Below are 12,726 nucleotides of genomic sequence, written 5' to 3' on the forward strand. Positions count from 1 at the left end.
ACATGCTCAAAGTTAGCATTTTAACATACTAATGTACATTCTTGCCTTGAAAGAAAGCCAATTTTGGACTGAAGGCCCTGCTGTGATACATAATATTAATAAATAATTAAATACACAGTATGTCACGTACTGTATTTCACATCATTGTACTATTGAATAGGACTGCTATTATATAATATTCTCTTCACATGATAGCATGTTTTATTTAGCTATTATCCTCATAACTGTTTCTTGATTAGTTGTATCTAAATATGATAATAAGTAAGAGCCAAGGTGAGTTACTGCGGGTCCAACATACAATCTGAAATCTATTAAGCAGGTAATAAATCTGATTGGCACGGAAGTGAGAGATGGTCAAAGGTAGTCGTGTGAGGTCATAAAGTCAGAATTGCTACCTTAATGACCTCTGGTTGATGATTAAACCAGATGTTTGTAAATGCCTGTGATGAAAAGGGCCAAGGTTTAGAAAAATGCTGAGTGTATATATAGCTGGGACTAAATCATAGAAGCAGCCTAGAGAGCAGCAGAAACTTCAGTCATGACGGAAAGATTCACAGCAGTAGTATTTGTCCTTCTGGTTTCATGTATCTGCATGACATTAGGTAAGTAGTACACACTCAAACTAAATTGTAATATATATTGAATTTCGTCTCTGACAGTTGGAAAAAATACTATAACCATAAATTGCTTTTAGATTCATAAATTTCAAAATGAAACCTGTGGCACACTCTAGACTCTGTACTTAAGCCCTATTCCTCTTTATTTTGTACAGGACAGACATGTGAAAGACTGTGTGGGGAAAATTCTGGGTCATGTTCATGCCACTCGACATGCACGTCTCTCAAGACCTGCTGCACAGACTATAAAGAGTACTGTGTGGAAATCTTTCCATATTCCGGGGTCATTTTGGGCGGGACAGATTTTATTGTCCCTGACGTGAGTTTCAGTAACAGTTCAGAGATTGTATGCAGGTAAGACTTTCTTTTACACCTCGATGTTTACAAATTCCTTTCGATTATGGTTAAGATAAATTATAATATTATACAGTACAGTATAGAAACACGCTGATTATTCTTTTATAATGGCAGGTTCAAGGACAATATCGATACTGTAGGGTATGTGGATGAAAACAGTAGAGGCCATTGTATCTCCCCACTATTGTATGAAACAGGATGGGTTCCCTTGCGCATCTCCTCTGATAATGGCACTACATTCAATAGAGATGCAACCTGGCTCTCAGGTACAGTAACTGTCTATATATTCTTGAGAGGATGACCTCAAAACTCTTCCATACAACGCATTCTTTACAATTTAGTGTCAAACTGACCTTGATATATGATTTATTTGATTCAAATGTGTTGCTACAGTACATACTGGCAAGTTAGATGCCCACTTTAAGGCGACTCTGGTCAACTCGACAAAATGGCAGTACTATGGTACACCGGGAGTTGGAGGCACTCTTGAGATGACATGGAATACCTCTTTGGTCAGAGCAGAGAGGGTCAATATAGAGCTCTGGGGATACAGGGAGACAGGTGAGTACGCCTATTTATACACTGCGTTTACACTTTGTAGATCACATGATTATTAATTGGGTAAAAACGCTGAATTCTGTAAAATGTTTCTCTCAAGGAAAACCCTATACATCCGACTGGAAGGGTGAGTGGGAGTACCTGTACTCACTTGCAAAGGATCAGCTCAACAATGGTTCCTTTAGCTTTTTGCCCAAACCAGCAGAGAACGGCTTTGCAAGTTGGGAGCTTGGCTCTCTACGTATCAGCCTCAGCACCAACCCTGATGGCATGTGGTATGTATGAACACTTCCTATAATACAGATCAGTGGTTCCCAACCTATTGTCCTTGAAACCTCCCCTACTTGTATCTAAGAAAAGCTGAACGTCATCACCCTAAAAAAAATGACAAATCCTCAAACAAAATAATCAATTTGAATAAAGTGATGCAACTTTCTTTCATGAATAGAACTCGTCAGTTTCATCCACATAAATAAAGTTATGACGTCTTGATGGATTCAAAGAAAGGAGGTTAAACGTGCTTCAATCGTTTCACAAGGAATAGTAAGCCTGTCCGGTGCTCACAAAACAGGGCATTTTGTAACAGGAGAGACTTCAGAGAGCAGGTCCAAAGCACACTGGAGCACACGGATTTAAGGTAATCAACTTTATTAGAAGACGTTTAGAAAACGTTTCAACGCCAACTATGTCTTCATCAGAGTCAAAAAACAAAAACAAAAACAAAAAAAACTCAGATGAAGACGCAGTTGGCGTCGAAACGTTAGTCTTCTAATAAGACTTGATTGCCTGAAGTCTTTCCTGTCTTGATGGATTCGCTCAGTGAATGCAACTGCAAATACATAGTATGAGCTTTTTTTGGTAACGACTTCATTCACTATAATAGTGTTAGAGCCAAAAATAGACTTTTAGTTATTGTGGTTAAATAAATGTAAGTTATGGCGTTGCTAGATTGCTGCTAAACCGTCCCATGAATTCAGGTGTGGGCCTCCCTGTGTGTGCGTCAAGTGGGAGAGTAAATAGGTTTTTGACCGCAGTGAAAATGTTGTCCTTGAAAGGCTAAACACCAACAAATATGGATCGAAGCAAAATATTATGTTAGATTTTGCAATCAAGCAGCAAAAAATATACCTTTTTAAATAGTTTCAAATACAGACTTTTGTATAAATTATCCAGTAAGTGTGTTTTTAAGATTTTAGTTATACATGAGCAAATCTAATTTTGAAAAACAGCAGAGCAGACAAATTCTGGTGCGCCCTAAGTGGGGCCCAGACCCCAGGTTGGGAACCACTGATATAGATGACTGTCATAAAAAAACAGTATTTGAGTTGTTAGCTGTACAATACTTGTCATGTGTTTCATTTAGGAATGTACAAGCCGTATGGACTGAGGATCACGCTCTGGCCTGGCATCTGGAAGAGAAGTTCAGGTGGAACTCAACAGCTTGGGCCCTGGAGAAATGTGTAGCATGGGACCAGCTGGAAAATCAGCTGCCCAACTTCCTCAGTGAGATCATAGACTGTCCCTGCACTCTGGCTCAAGCGAGAGCAGACACTGGGAGGTTTCATGTAAGTGTGAAGAATAGTGGCAAGTTTAGATTTGGCTGTCTATCTATCTATCTATCTTTGGACACACAGGCATAAGCAGACAATCAGTACGTCATTGAAAGATAAACCATAAAACACACATGCAAGCTAATACATCTCAGATTACCTGAATGACATCATCACAGTACAGGCATTTCCCTTTATGAGCTGGGATCTAGCTAGATAAAAGTATGTCGTTACTCAATGTATTTATGGTGATTGTCGTTGGCCGTACCCTTTCACTAATGCTCACTGCTTATCAGTTAAAAGTCAAGGGGAGGTCTCCCCTAACTGTTGCATTTACAAGCATTCTCTGCAAGCTGAACACGTTTCAGCATCGATCTTATGCCTTTTATCTTATTTACAGTTAGGGTTAGGCAAAGCCATTAGTCTTCCAATGGCAGGTGAGTGACATATAGAGTGTTGAAACTGCATGTGTGCAGCTAGTGACGGAGTGTATTGATGAGGACTATTCTGAACTGCAGTATATACATGAACACAGTGAAATGCACATTTGGCGGCCTGGTTACAGACGCTGTGTCTCTCTCTCCTCAGACTGACTATGGCTGTGATATAGAGAAGGGGAGCGTGTGCACCTACCACCCTGGGAGTGTTCACTGTGTGAGGGCTATACAAGCCAGGTGAGTCCTTCACTCACAACTGTATACTTGTCCTCACGGTCGGGTGTCAAGATTATATTCTAAGTAGCACAAATGCATTTACATCATTAGCAATGCATCCTATATAGGGCGTTTGCCATTTTGTAGTGCTGTCCGAACGTTTAGTGAGAATTATTATACCCTATGTAGTGGACTCAAAGTGCCCCATAATGTATCGTAAAAAGTAGTGGACAACGATGGTCACGAACTGAACACTATATACCTTCATGCATTGCGCTGATTGAAAAATGGCAGATGGACGAGACAAAATCCATTTAGTTGTGGCGCAAAAATAATGTATTTAATATGAGCAGAGCAGCGCATCACTACACAAACGGCCACAAAGTACTTTGTATTTATCAATTTGGGAAAATACGCTTATTGAAACAGTCACAATTAATTCTTACCTTTCACAATAAAAGCCCTAGTCTCATACACTGCATCACTGCTTACCAAGGGGAACTTAAATTAAGTCAGAGCAGTTCGCTAAGAGACAACTCAATAAAATAGTTTACATACAGTATGGATCCCAGCAGATGTTGATCTGGCTTGTTTTAATTGTGCGACAGCAATGACGTAATAAAAGGCGCAGAGAACATGACTTGAGTAGTGTCCAAAAGTGTCTTATTTTGCAGATGAGCTCACTATATAGTCCTCTACATAGAACTCCCTGGATAGTGAGTAGGGAGAAGTGAATGACTGAATGATTTTGGACACAGCCCCAGTATTTACATGTATATAATTTGCATGGTAAACTCTCTAATTTTGCGACGAAATTGCAACAGAATTGCGTTGCTATGAAACAGCTTGGGTCCATGTGTACTTCCTATCAGCTGATGACATTCACATACACTGCAACCAAGAATAAACTGGGACACATTTCGAATTTTTACGTTTAAATCTGTGTAAAGGGTCTAAATATTGTATATTTGTGACATCACAAATGGACAGAAATCCTCACAGCTTGTTTCAAATGCAGAGTTTCTGAATACGGGGTGTGTCTATTTCCCTGTGGATTGAGCGTTTCGATACTTTCACAGTATTTATATAAGACTTAAGCCGGCTTTATAATAAGAAAACATGAAAATCTCACTTTTTTATAATATGGGACCTTTAAGATGGTAAAAATGGTAAGCATTACTTAACATCTGCAAGTTAGCATTGTCATTGTGCGCTCAAGTTAGCATTTAGCTCAAAGCCCCACTGTGCCTATAGAGCCTATAGTGTAGCTGTAGACTCTTGTTTAAGGTTTTGGTTGCAGTAGAATTCATTATTTTAATTGACAATGTTTTTGGAAATGTATCAACAGTCCTAAATATGGAGCGGGACAACAGTGCTGCTATGACAGCACGGGCGCTCAGATGCTGACAGGAGACTCGAGTGGGGGAAGCACTCCAGACCGAGCACACGACTGGGGCTCACCCCCATTCAATAATCCCCCTCGCGTTCCTGGGGAGTCCCACTGGGTCTATGACGTCCTCAGCTTCTACTACTGCTGCCTGTGGTCTGACAACTGCCACGTCTACTTCAAACACCGGCCCTCCAGTGACTGCAGGCGTTACCAGTCACCCAGCTCAGGTGAGTGAATCGTTATTACGATTTATGTGTTTTTATGTGATTATTGTTAAATATGAAATCTTAATTTTTTTGTGTGTAATGACAGCTGTGGTGTTTGGAGATCCCCACTTCATAACATTTGATGGTGTCCGCTACTCCTTCAATGGCCTCGGGGAGTACACTTTGGTGACCTCGTCAAGGAAACGCCTGACAATACAAGGCAGAACAGAGCGTGTGAATGGTGAGTTTTTAAAAGTTTCTGTCTATCTCAACAACGATCAGTAAATGCTACCACTAAATAATAATAACAAACATTTTAATAAAATGCACATGAACCATTCATTGATCTGTTTCTCTCACCAGAAACGATAAAAGCCACAACGTTGACGGCCGTAGCCATGAAAGAAAGAGCATCGGATGTTGTTGAGGTGCGGCTGGTCGCCGGTCACAATGGCCTTGAAGTACTGCAGAACCAGAAAACCCTCTCCTTTTCTGAGCAGAGGTGGATGGACCTGCATGGTGAGACCCTGATTCGCCTTTCTGCTTATGATGGGAGTCAATGATTTTACTAACCCTGATCATGGACGGATTGGGCCCCAGGGCATAGACATGTAAAGGGCCCCACCCCTCGTACATAAGAACAAGAGCCACTGATTCAAAGAGACATATTTTTGGTCATTTTGCATCTCTTTGTAGACGTTTTGCTTATCTTTGTTGTCATATCCTGTCACTTTTGGGTTGTTTTGCGTCCGTTTGTAGACATTTTGTGTCCCTTTGTTGTCATATCCTGTCTCTTTTTAGTTGTTTTGTGTTTCTTTTTGGTTATTTTGTGTCTCTTATTGGCTTCCCAACAAGAAATATTAGCAGTAACTTCAAACAGAGGCTCTGGCCCAGTGGCCCCCCTTAACCTGTTGGGCCTGTGCCCAGTAGGCCCATTGAGTAATGCGTCCATGCCCCTGATGAAATCTTGAATAAAATGTATTCCCATTTGTTAGTTTTATTTGACAGTAAGTAGAAATTTAGACACAGTCCTCACATTTATGACACTGTGATAAAAACAAAGAATAACCTCGACTTTGACCAGCTACAACAGTAAAATGCTGCTTACACATGCAGAGATGTGAAATGACAAACTGTTCCAAATTTGGCAGAAAGTTGTCTTACTATGACTCACATAGTAAGAAGCTGATTGAGAGGAAATATACTTTCAGGGTCTTCAAAGTGAGGTCTTGATATCATCTTGTTAAAACTACAACAACTGCCTTTATTCTGACCAAATCTCCCTTCTAGGTGTGTTTGTGTTTTCTCCTACCTCTACGAATGTGACCGTGATGTTCCCGAGTGGAGCCGGGGTGGAAGTGCGACTGAGAGAGGGAACCATGACGACCACCGTGCTCCTGCCAGAGGACTTCAAAGACGCCACTCTCGGACTGCTGGGAAAGATGAACGGTTACGCCAGTGACGACCTCGCTCTCAGCAACGGTGAACTTGTGCGGGACCCCAACAATCCAGAGGAGGTGTTCAGCTTCGGGGCAAGCTGTAAGAAATGATTCACAATGCAGATTAGGTGCTGTTGTTCCAAATTCACGTGGTGTTTATGTCCTATTGTGAACCTACTTTTATGTATGAGCTGTGTGAGCTATATACCCAACAAAACCTCTTGAAATGTAGTTAAATAGGCGTGGAATTTGATGTGAATTAAGAGTATGTTCTTTCAGCAATACTCGAGAGAGATGAGATGTCACCCACATAATGACAAACACATTCATAATGTAAATATGTGAATTGGTAGAGTAGGTAATGATTAGTTCGATCGATAAGTAAAACAAATTTAGTTAAGGCTAACATTAGGCAACTATGAGAGTAAGATCAGGACTTTGGCCAGGTTGTTTGTGTTCCTGTCTCACAGTAGAGATTATTTGGGATATTAGTCAGGAAGAATTAAACGCAGGTCACCAAGGTTTAAGGTCTTTTCGCCACTCCATTTCTTGTCACACTGTTTCCAGTTTGGGGTCATGTCCCCTTCAAGTTACCCTATCATAGTGGGAATACATACTTCTCTTTTTTGTCTTTTCATGCATAGATCAGGCATTTGCATTCTAGGAAATCACTCATTTTATGAAACATCAGCAGATAATGTTGCAAAGGTTCCACTTAAATTTCAGTACTTTTAATGCTGTGTATCTTTCTTTTTGTCTTACAGGGGCCGTCAACAACGAGTCTGCCTTGTTCACATATGATTCAGAATATCTTCTGGACGCATATAACTACGCTCCCAGACATGACGTTAGTTTTATTCCAGTGTTTTCTGTCCCTGAGAATCCAGATGATCCATTAGCCAATCAGGCATCTGAGTTATGCTCTGGAGAGGGCGCTCAGTTCTGTAGGTATGACAAGAAGACTTTTATCTACTTTTTATCTACTTTTATTCATTATAATAATAATGAATGTTGGCCATCTCAGTAAGAATGAACTCAATTCTCTTAAAGGGGCAATCTGCCAATTTTACTCATGAAGTTCAGTTTACTCGTCATAACGCCAAATTCCCAACAGGCAGCGGCTCGTCGCAATAATTACAGTTTTCTGCGGCTGAGAGGCATATTCATGTGTTTCAGGCCGGAAGAAATTCTTTGTAGCATAGGTCAACATGTCACAGGAGTCACATGATCTGTTTACTGATTGGCTGTAGGCATTCTCTGGCTGCATTTCGCCACTAAAAGTTAAACTTTTCCCAACTTTTGTTTGGCCGCACTTCGCCGCAGAATCAAACGGCCGCAGCTTTTCATAGACACTGCATGGCAGCTCGCTGCAGGCCGCACTTCGCCACTGCTCTCGTGTGAATTCGCCGAAAAACTGTGTCTTTTGTGGCTCAGAAGGGAGCTTTCTAAAGTCTTACAAAATAACCCTGATGATGTCACAGTGATGTCATCAGGTTATCTCGGCTGAGGCTTGTGTAGAGTACGAAAAGCCTTCATTGCAAACTAGAGTTATGGGTTTGAAAAACATGGGCATTGACCAGGCAAGGAGATCCCACAAAAGACCAGTTGCATTATGGGAAATGTAGGACGAGGTGCTTTCAGCGTTTGACCCATAGAAATAGAATGGACATTCCCAAATCAGCGTAGCAGGAAGGTCAGAGCGACGTCAATTTTTATGTGTATTGTTGCCATAGCGGCTGACTTCCACATAAACTAAGCCATCTTCACGGACTCACTGAGGTGAAGTTTTGCAGTAACGATGACAAGCTGGTTAGCTCTTGGGCAGGTTCCGCCAGGCTTTGGTGCTGCACTGATAACAGAAAATGAGTTGAACTGTCTCCAGAAGCTGCGTCCGTTCTCTTCCTGGCGAGCTGCGACCACACACTTTACAGCGCCACTAACGTGGGTTCTGTTGTCACCATAACAATTAACAACTATCGCCATTTTCTTTTGTACTAGTCAAATAACACAGCAAACTGTTCAATGACCCTCCTCCTCCTATTTTTTTCTATGGTTTGACCCATAAAGGGGTTAAAAGTAACGACATCCTGACTTCTAATAATTCAATTTTCAACTTTATGTAAATGCAAGCCATTTCTATTGCAGCAAATTAATTTTCTTAACTACAGCAGCTCTTTTTCTGATCCGTACCTCTGTCCTGTAGGTATGACATCCTGGTAGGTCGTAGTCCAAGAATGGGAAACGCTTCCAAGGAGTCTTTCCAGAGTCACGTTTCTCTTGTGGAGGATCTAAAGCGAGGTGAGAGTATAAAATCATATAATGAAAAAGTGATTATAATGTACATTTAGATGGTTTCGCTGATAGTTATTGTTATACTGTGCAGTGATATCTTGTGGATGGCTTTCACCTCCGGCTAATGGAGAGAAGAATGGGACCACATATTTGCAAGGAGCTAAGGTGCAGTTTTCCTGCGATGACGGCTACACTCTCAAAGGATCGGCAGAGCGCGTATGCCAGGAGAACAGCCTGTGGTCTGGAGAAGACACGAGCTGCGTGGTTCCCAGTATGAATAAATAATGAAATCAGTCCTGTCCAATGATTCTGATCTTCTGATTTGAGCATGCATGTGTGTGTGTGTGTGTCCTTGTATGCATCATTTGATCCATCCAATCAGCTCTGAAGTGTTGAAATGCACAAAATTGAAATCACTCTCATGACCTTTTTACACAAATATTTCTGTAAGTGAGAATTACTTATAAGACCTTTGATTGATAAAAATGCACGCATCAAGAACTTAGCAATGCAACTATGGTCCCTTCCTTCACCATAATATAGGCCTATCTTATACCCATAATTCAGAAAATGTCTGAATAAAAGCAAACACCTTCCTTCTATGGGCCGTGCCCCTTGCTGTGGACCCCGTATGAACATTACTTTTTCACAAACATACACAACGACATATTGACCTGGAAAGTGTTAAGTGGTGCCTTTCTGACTGGTTTGTAAATCTGGATTGTTATAGCGGCCATTTCAGTCTAATTAGGACCGCATCCTATTACCAACAAGTTTGGCTGTTCGGTCGAAATTAGGCTAAAGAGCTCTGCTGTCGCGCCGAAAGTAATTCACTCACACTTGCCCTGTGACTGCACGAGGCTTTTTCCTGTCATGATCATGGCCTTCATAGGCTCATCCACTTTTTCCCGTACTACACTTGAGCAGACATTAATGTTTGCCAGTGTGCAGTTCATCCAAGAAACAGTGGGGCAAGTGAGTAATGTTGCCATTTATCCCAGTCCTATGAGAAACATACAGCTTCACAGAAGGGCAGAGTTGTAGCGGAAGTAGTCACAGAGCCTAGCTGATGTCTATATGCACACGCACGCTAGACACCGATGCTTTTGTGCTTTACGTCACGCACTTTTTGCTTTGCGATGCCGACGTGCTATGTAAAAGCATACACCGGGGCGGCATTATGACGCCGTTGTTTCGTTAAATGTGAAAAAGCAAAGCTGGCGTAACGGCGGCTAACCCTCCTTTACGGCAGTATTGCATAATATCTGTATGAAAGGGGCTTATGTTTACAGTAGTAGCAGCATATAAACCAGTGTAGGCATGCTAAACTCAAAGCTGAGCCCTTGATAGTGCTAGAAGAAAAGTTCAGGGATCATCAGTGTTTACAATTCATCCTCTGGGGACAATGATTGTCTACGCACATTTTTGTGACAGTAGCTGAGAAGAGATTTCATTCAAAACTACAAATGTTACCCTCATGTGTAGCTAGAAGGTCAGAGTATCACCAAAGTCATTAGGATTCATCCTCTGGGAGCCATGAGTGTCTGTACAAGATTGTGTGCCAATCTGTCCAGTAGATCAGTCTAGACCAAAATGGTGAACCAACCGACTGACCAACAGACATTGCCATACCTAGAACTACACCTCAAGTGTGACTATAGACATACAGTAGGTAGTTTAAGCTACCTGCATAGCCTGCAAGTATACTGTAGCATAGTCACAAATGGCTGAGGATGAACTTTTGTTCCTCTCTACTGAAACAAATACATGCACTCAAAGGCTATACTAACCATATATTTAAATCAATAAAGTCCTTCATAAGAAATGTTCAGTGTGTTCACCAGCAACACAAAAAAATACTTTCCATTAGAGACGGAAGTACAACATGTATCCAATGTGTGTCAATAAATTGGACAAGAAAAAAATCGGAATTAAAACAGAAACAGAAACACCTTTAGGAAGCAAAGCAATGAAAAATTGTGGTTGATTTGGGAGCTTTGTTGCATGTACTGTACTCTCTCTTCCTGTCTGAATCAATACAGTTAACTCTGGTTAAGGTAAAAATAAAAAAAAGAATCAAACAAACTAATGTAAATACTTGTCAATTGCCCTGGAGCCTCTGGTTTTAAAAAAAACATTTTTGTCATTTTTCAGGTAACATCGCAGGAATTGTTGCCGGTTCAGTCATTGGAGCGTTAGCACTGATTGTAATTATAACAACAATCGTACTCATGTCCCGGAAACGAAAAAGGTGCGGTACAGTATCTTCAGTTAATGTATTATGACTCTGTAACATAACATTTCTAAAATGCATTAATTATACTTACAATACTTGATATGGAAAAAGTGTGTCAGAGCTTCCTGCTCCTTCACTGTTTTTATTCTTTTTTTTCTTTTATTTCAGAAAAGCTGCACGGTCAAAAGAAGCCGTGACAAGTGAGGGCTCCTAACCACTTAACTCTTCATCTACTGAAAAATTAAAAATGAATGCAAGCATAAATACATGCTTAGGCTACATAAAATTACACATAACACAAAAGAGATATCTAATTCTGGTCACAAATCTTGTAAACCACAGCCAGGATCCAGACTAAACTATGTCATTGAGTAAAGGTCACTGCAGAGTTAAAGAGTAACTACACAATACATATTTTACACACTGCATCTTCCACGGCAGAAAAGTATTGTTGCACTGTTGAAATTTGAACCTGTATTGCACACTTTTGTCACACCCATAACGGTAAAGCGTTCTGTGCTATAAGTCATTAAGTTGGATATTCTAAGTAAAAATGATGATCCTAAATCAATAAGTTACTGTGAGTCTGTTCAATAGGACAATAACACTAGACAATAATTGATTAAACTCTCTTCAAAGGTGTAACATGAATGATGCAACCTGCTACTGTCGACACACTCCATTATTGTTCATGTCATACAGCGTTGGTGTTCATTAAATGAACTCTGCACTGTGTACGTGTACGTATGCGTTTGTACTGTCACCAAATGCTGATGAACATTGTTATACAGTTTACAACTTTCCAATTTGTTGGACAATAAAGTTTTTAAAATACAGTGTATTCTGTAGCTTCAATTCAGACTCAATGTGAATGATGATTTTCTTCTTTTACTGTGCATGCTGCCAAACTACACAGACATAACAACACGTTGTTGTTATGGCGTTTCTGACCAGCCATTGCATTGCAATGTGTGTGTAAATGTTAACAGTTATCTTTTCCCACTATATAAAACATAAAACAAAATACAACTGTTACTCCCGATTTTTACTGTTATTAGAAAGCCAATACAAGCAGACTTATCAAAATGTACCACCACAAACACACATAGGCTAAAGCAAAAGTTAGCTTTAACGGCTAAATTGACATGGCTAACAAAAACATCATACTCACTTATGCGAAAGCGGACGTAAAGGGAAAATTTGCCACCTCTTATGTGGATGTCCAGTCAGTGCTGATGGTAAATGTGGTCCACTGTAGAAATAAATTTCCCTAGTGTGTGCTATGTAGGCCCCTTTCACAGCAGCCATTGTGACATGTCATAGCAGCGTAAACACAGGTGTAAATAACAAAAACGAATTATGGTCCCGTTCTATTTAGTGTTTCACAGCCATTCCAGTGAGCCAGCATGCGCAATACCAGGGCACTGG

At 40.6% G+C, this 12,726-nt stretch overlaps 1 protein-coding gene across 1 annotated transcript; it reads left to right on the top strand.

Moving 5' to 3' along the window:
* Nucleotides 1-480: 480 nt before the first annotated feature.
* Nucleotides 481-12,134, top strand: LOC119478737 (sushi domain-containing protein 2-like). Its single transcript, XM_037753674.1, has 16 exons — nucleotides 481-602; nucleotides 773-971; nucleotides 1,089-1,240; nucleotides 1,368-1,535; nucleotides 1,633-1,807; nucleotides 2,896-3,097; nucleotides 3,671-3,756; nucleotides 5,084-5,352; nucleotides 5,438-5,572; nucleotides 5,695-5,850; nucleotides 6,622-6,870; nucleotides 7,535-7,718; nucleotides 8,974-9,068; nucleotides 9,154-9,333; nucleotides 11,217-11,313; nucleotides 11,467-12,134. Exons 1-16 carry the CDS (start codon nucleotides 539-541, stop codon nucleotides 11,510-11,512), a joined length of 2,457 nt encoding a protein of 818 aa, XP_037609602.1. The 5' UTR covers nucleotides 481-538; the 3' UTR covers nucleotides 11,513-12,134.
* Nucleotides 12,135-12,726: the final 592 nt, after the last annotated feature.

The sequence above is a fragment of the Sebastes umbrosus genome, chromosome 19 (genome assembly GCF_015220745.1).
Source record: "Sebastes umbrosus isolate fSebUmb1 chromosome 19, fSebUmb1.pri, whole genome shotgun sequence".
NCBI lineage: Eukaryota > Metazoa > Chordata > Actinopteri > Perciformes > Sebastidae > Sebastes > Sebastes umbrosus.

Coding starts and splice junctions, on each gene's coding strand:
- LOC119478737 (XM_037753674.1), top strand. CDS start 539: ATGACGGAAAGATTCACAGCAGTAGTATTTGTCCTTCTGGTTTCATGT. Junction 972..1,088: donor AGTTCAGAGATTGTATGCAG/GTAAGACTTTCT, acceptor TTATAATGGCAG/GTTCAAGGACAATATCGATA. Junction 3,757..5,083: donor GTGAGGGCTATACAAGCCAG/GTGAGTCCTTCA, acceptor ATGTATCAACAG/TCCTAAATATGGAGCGGGAC.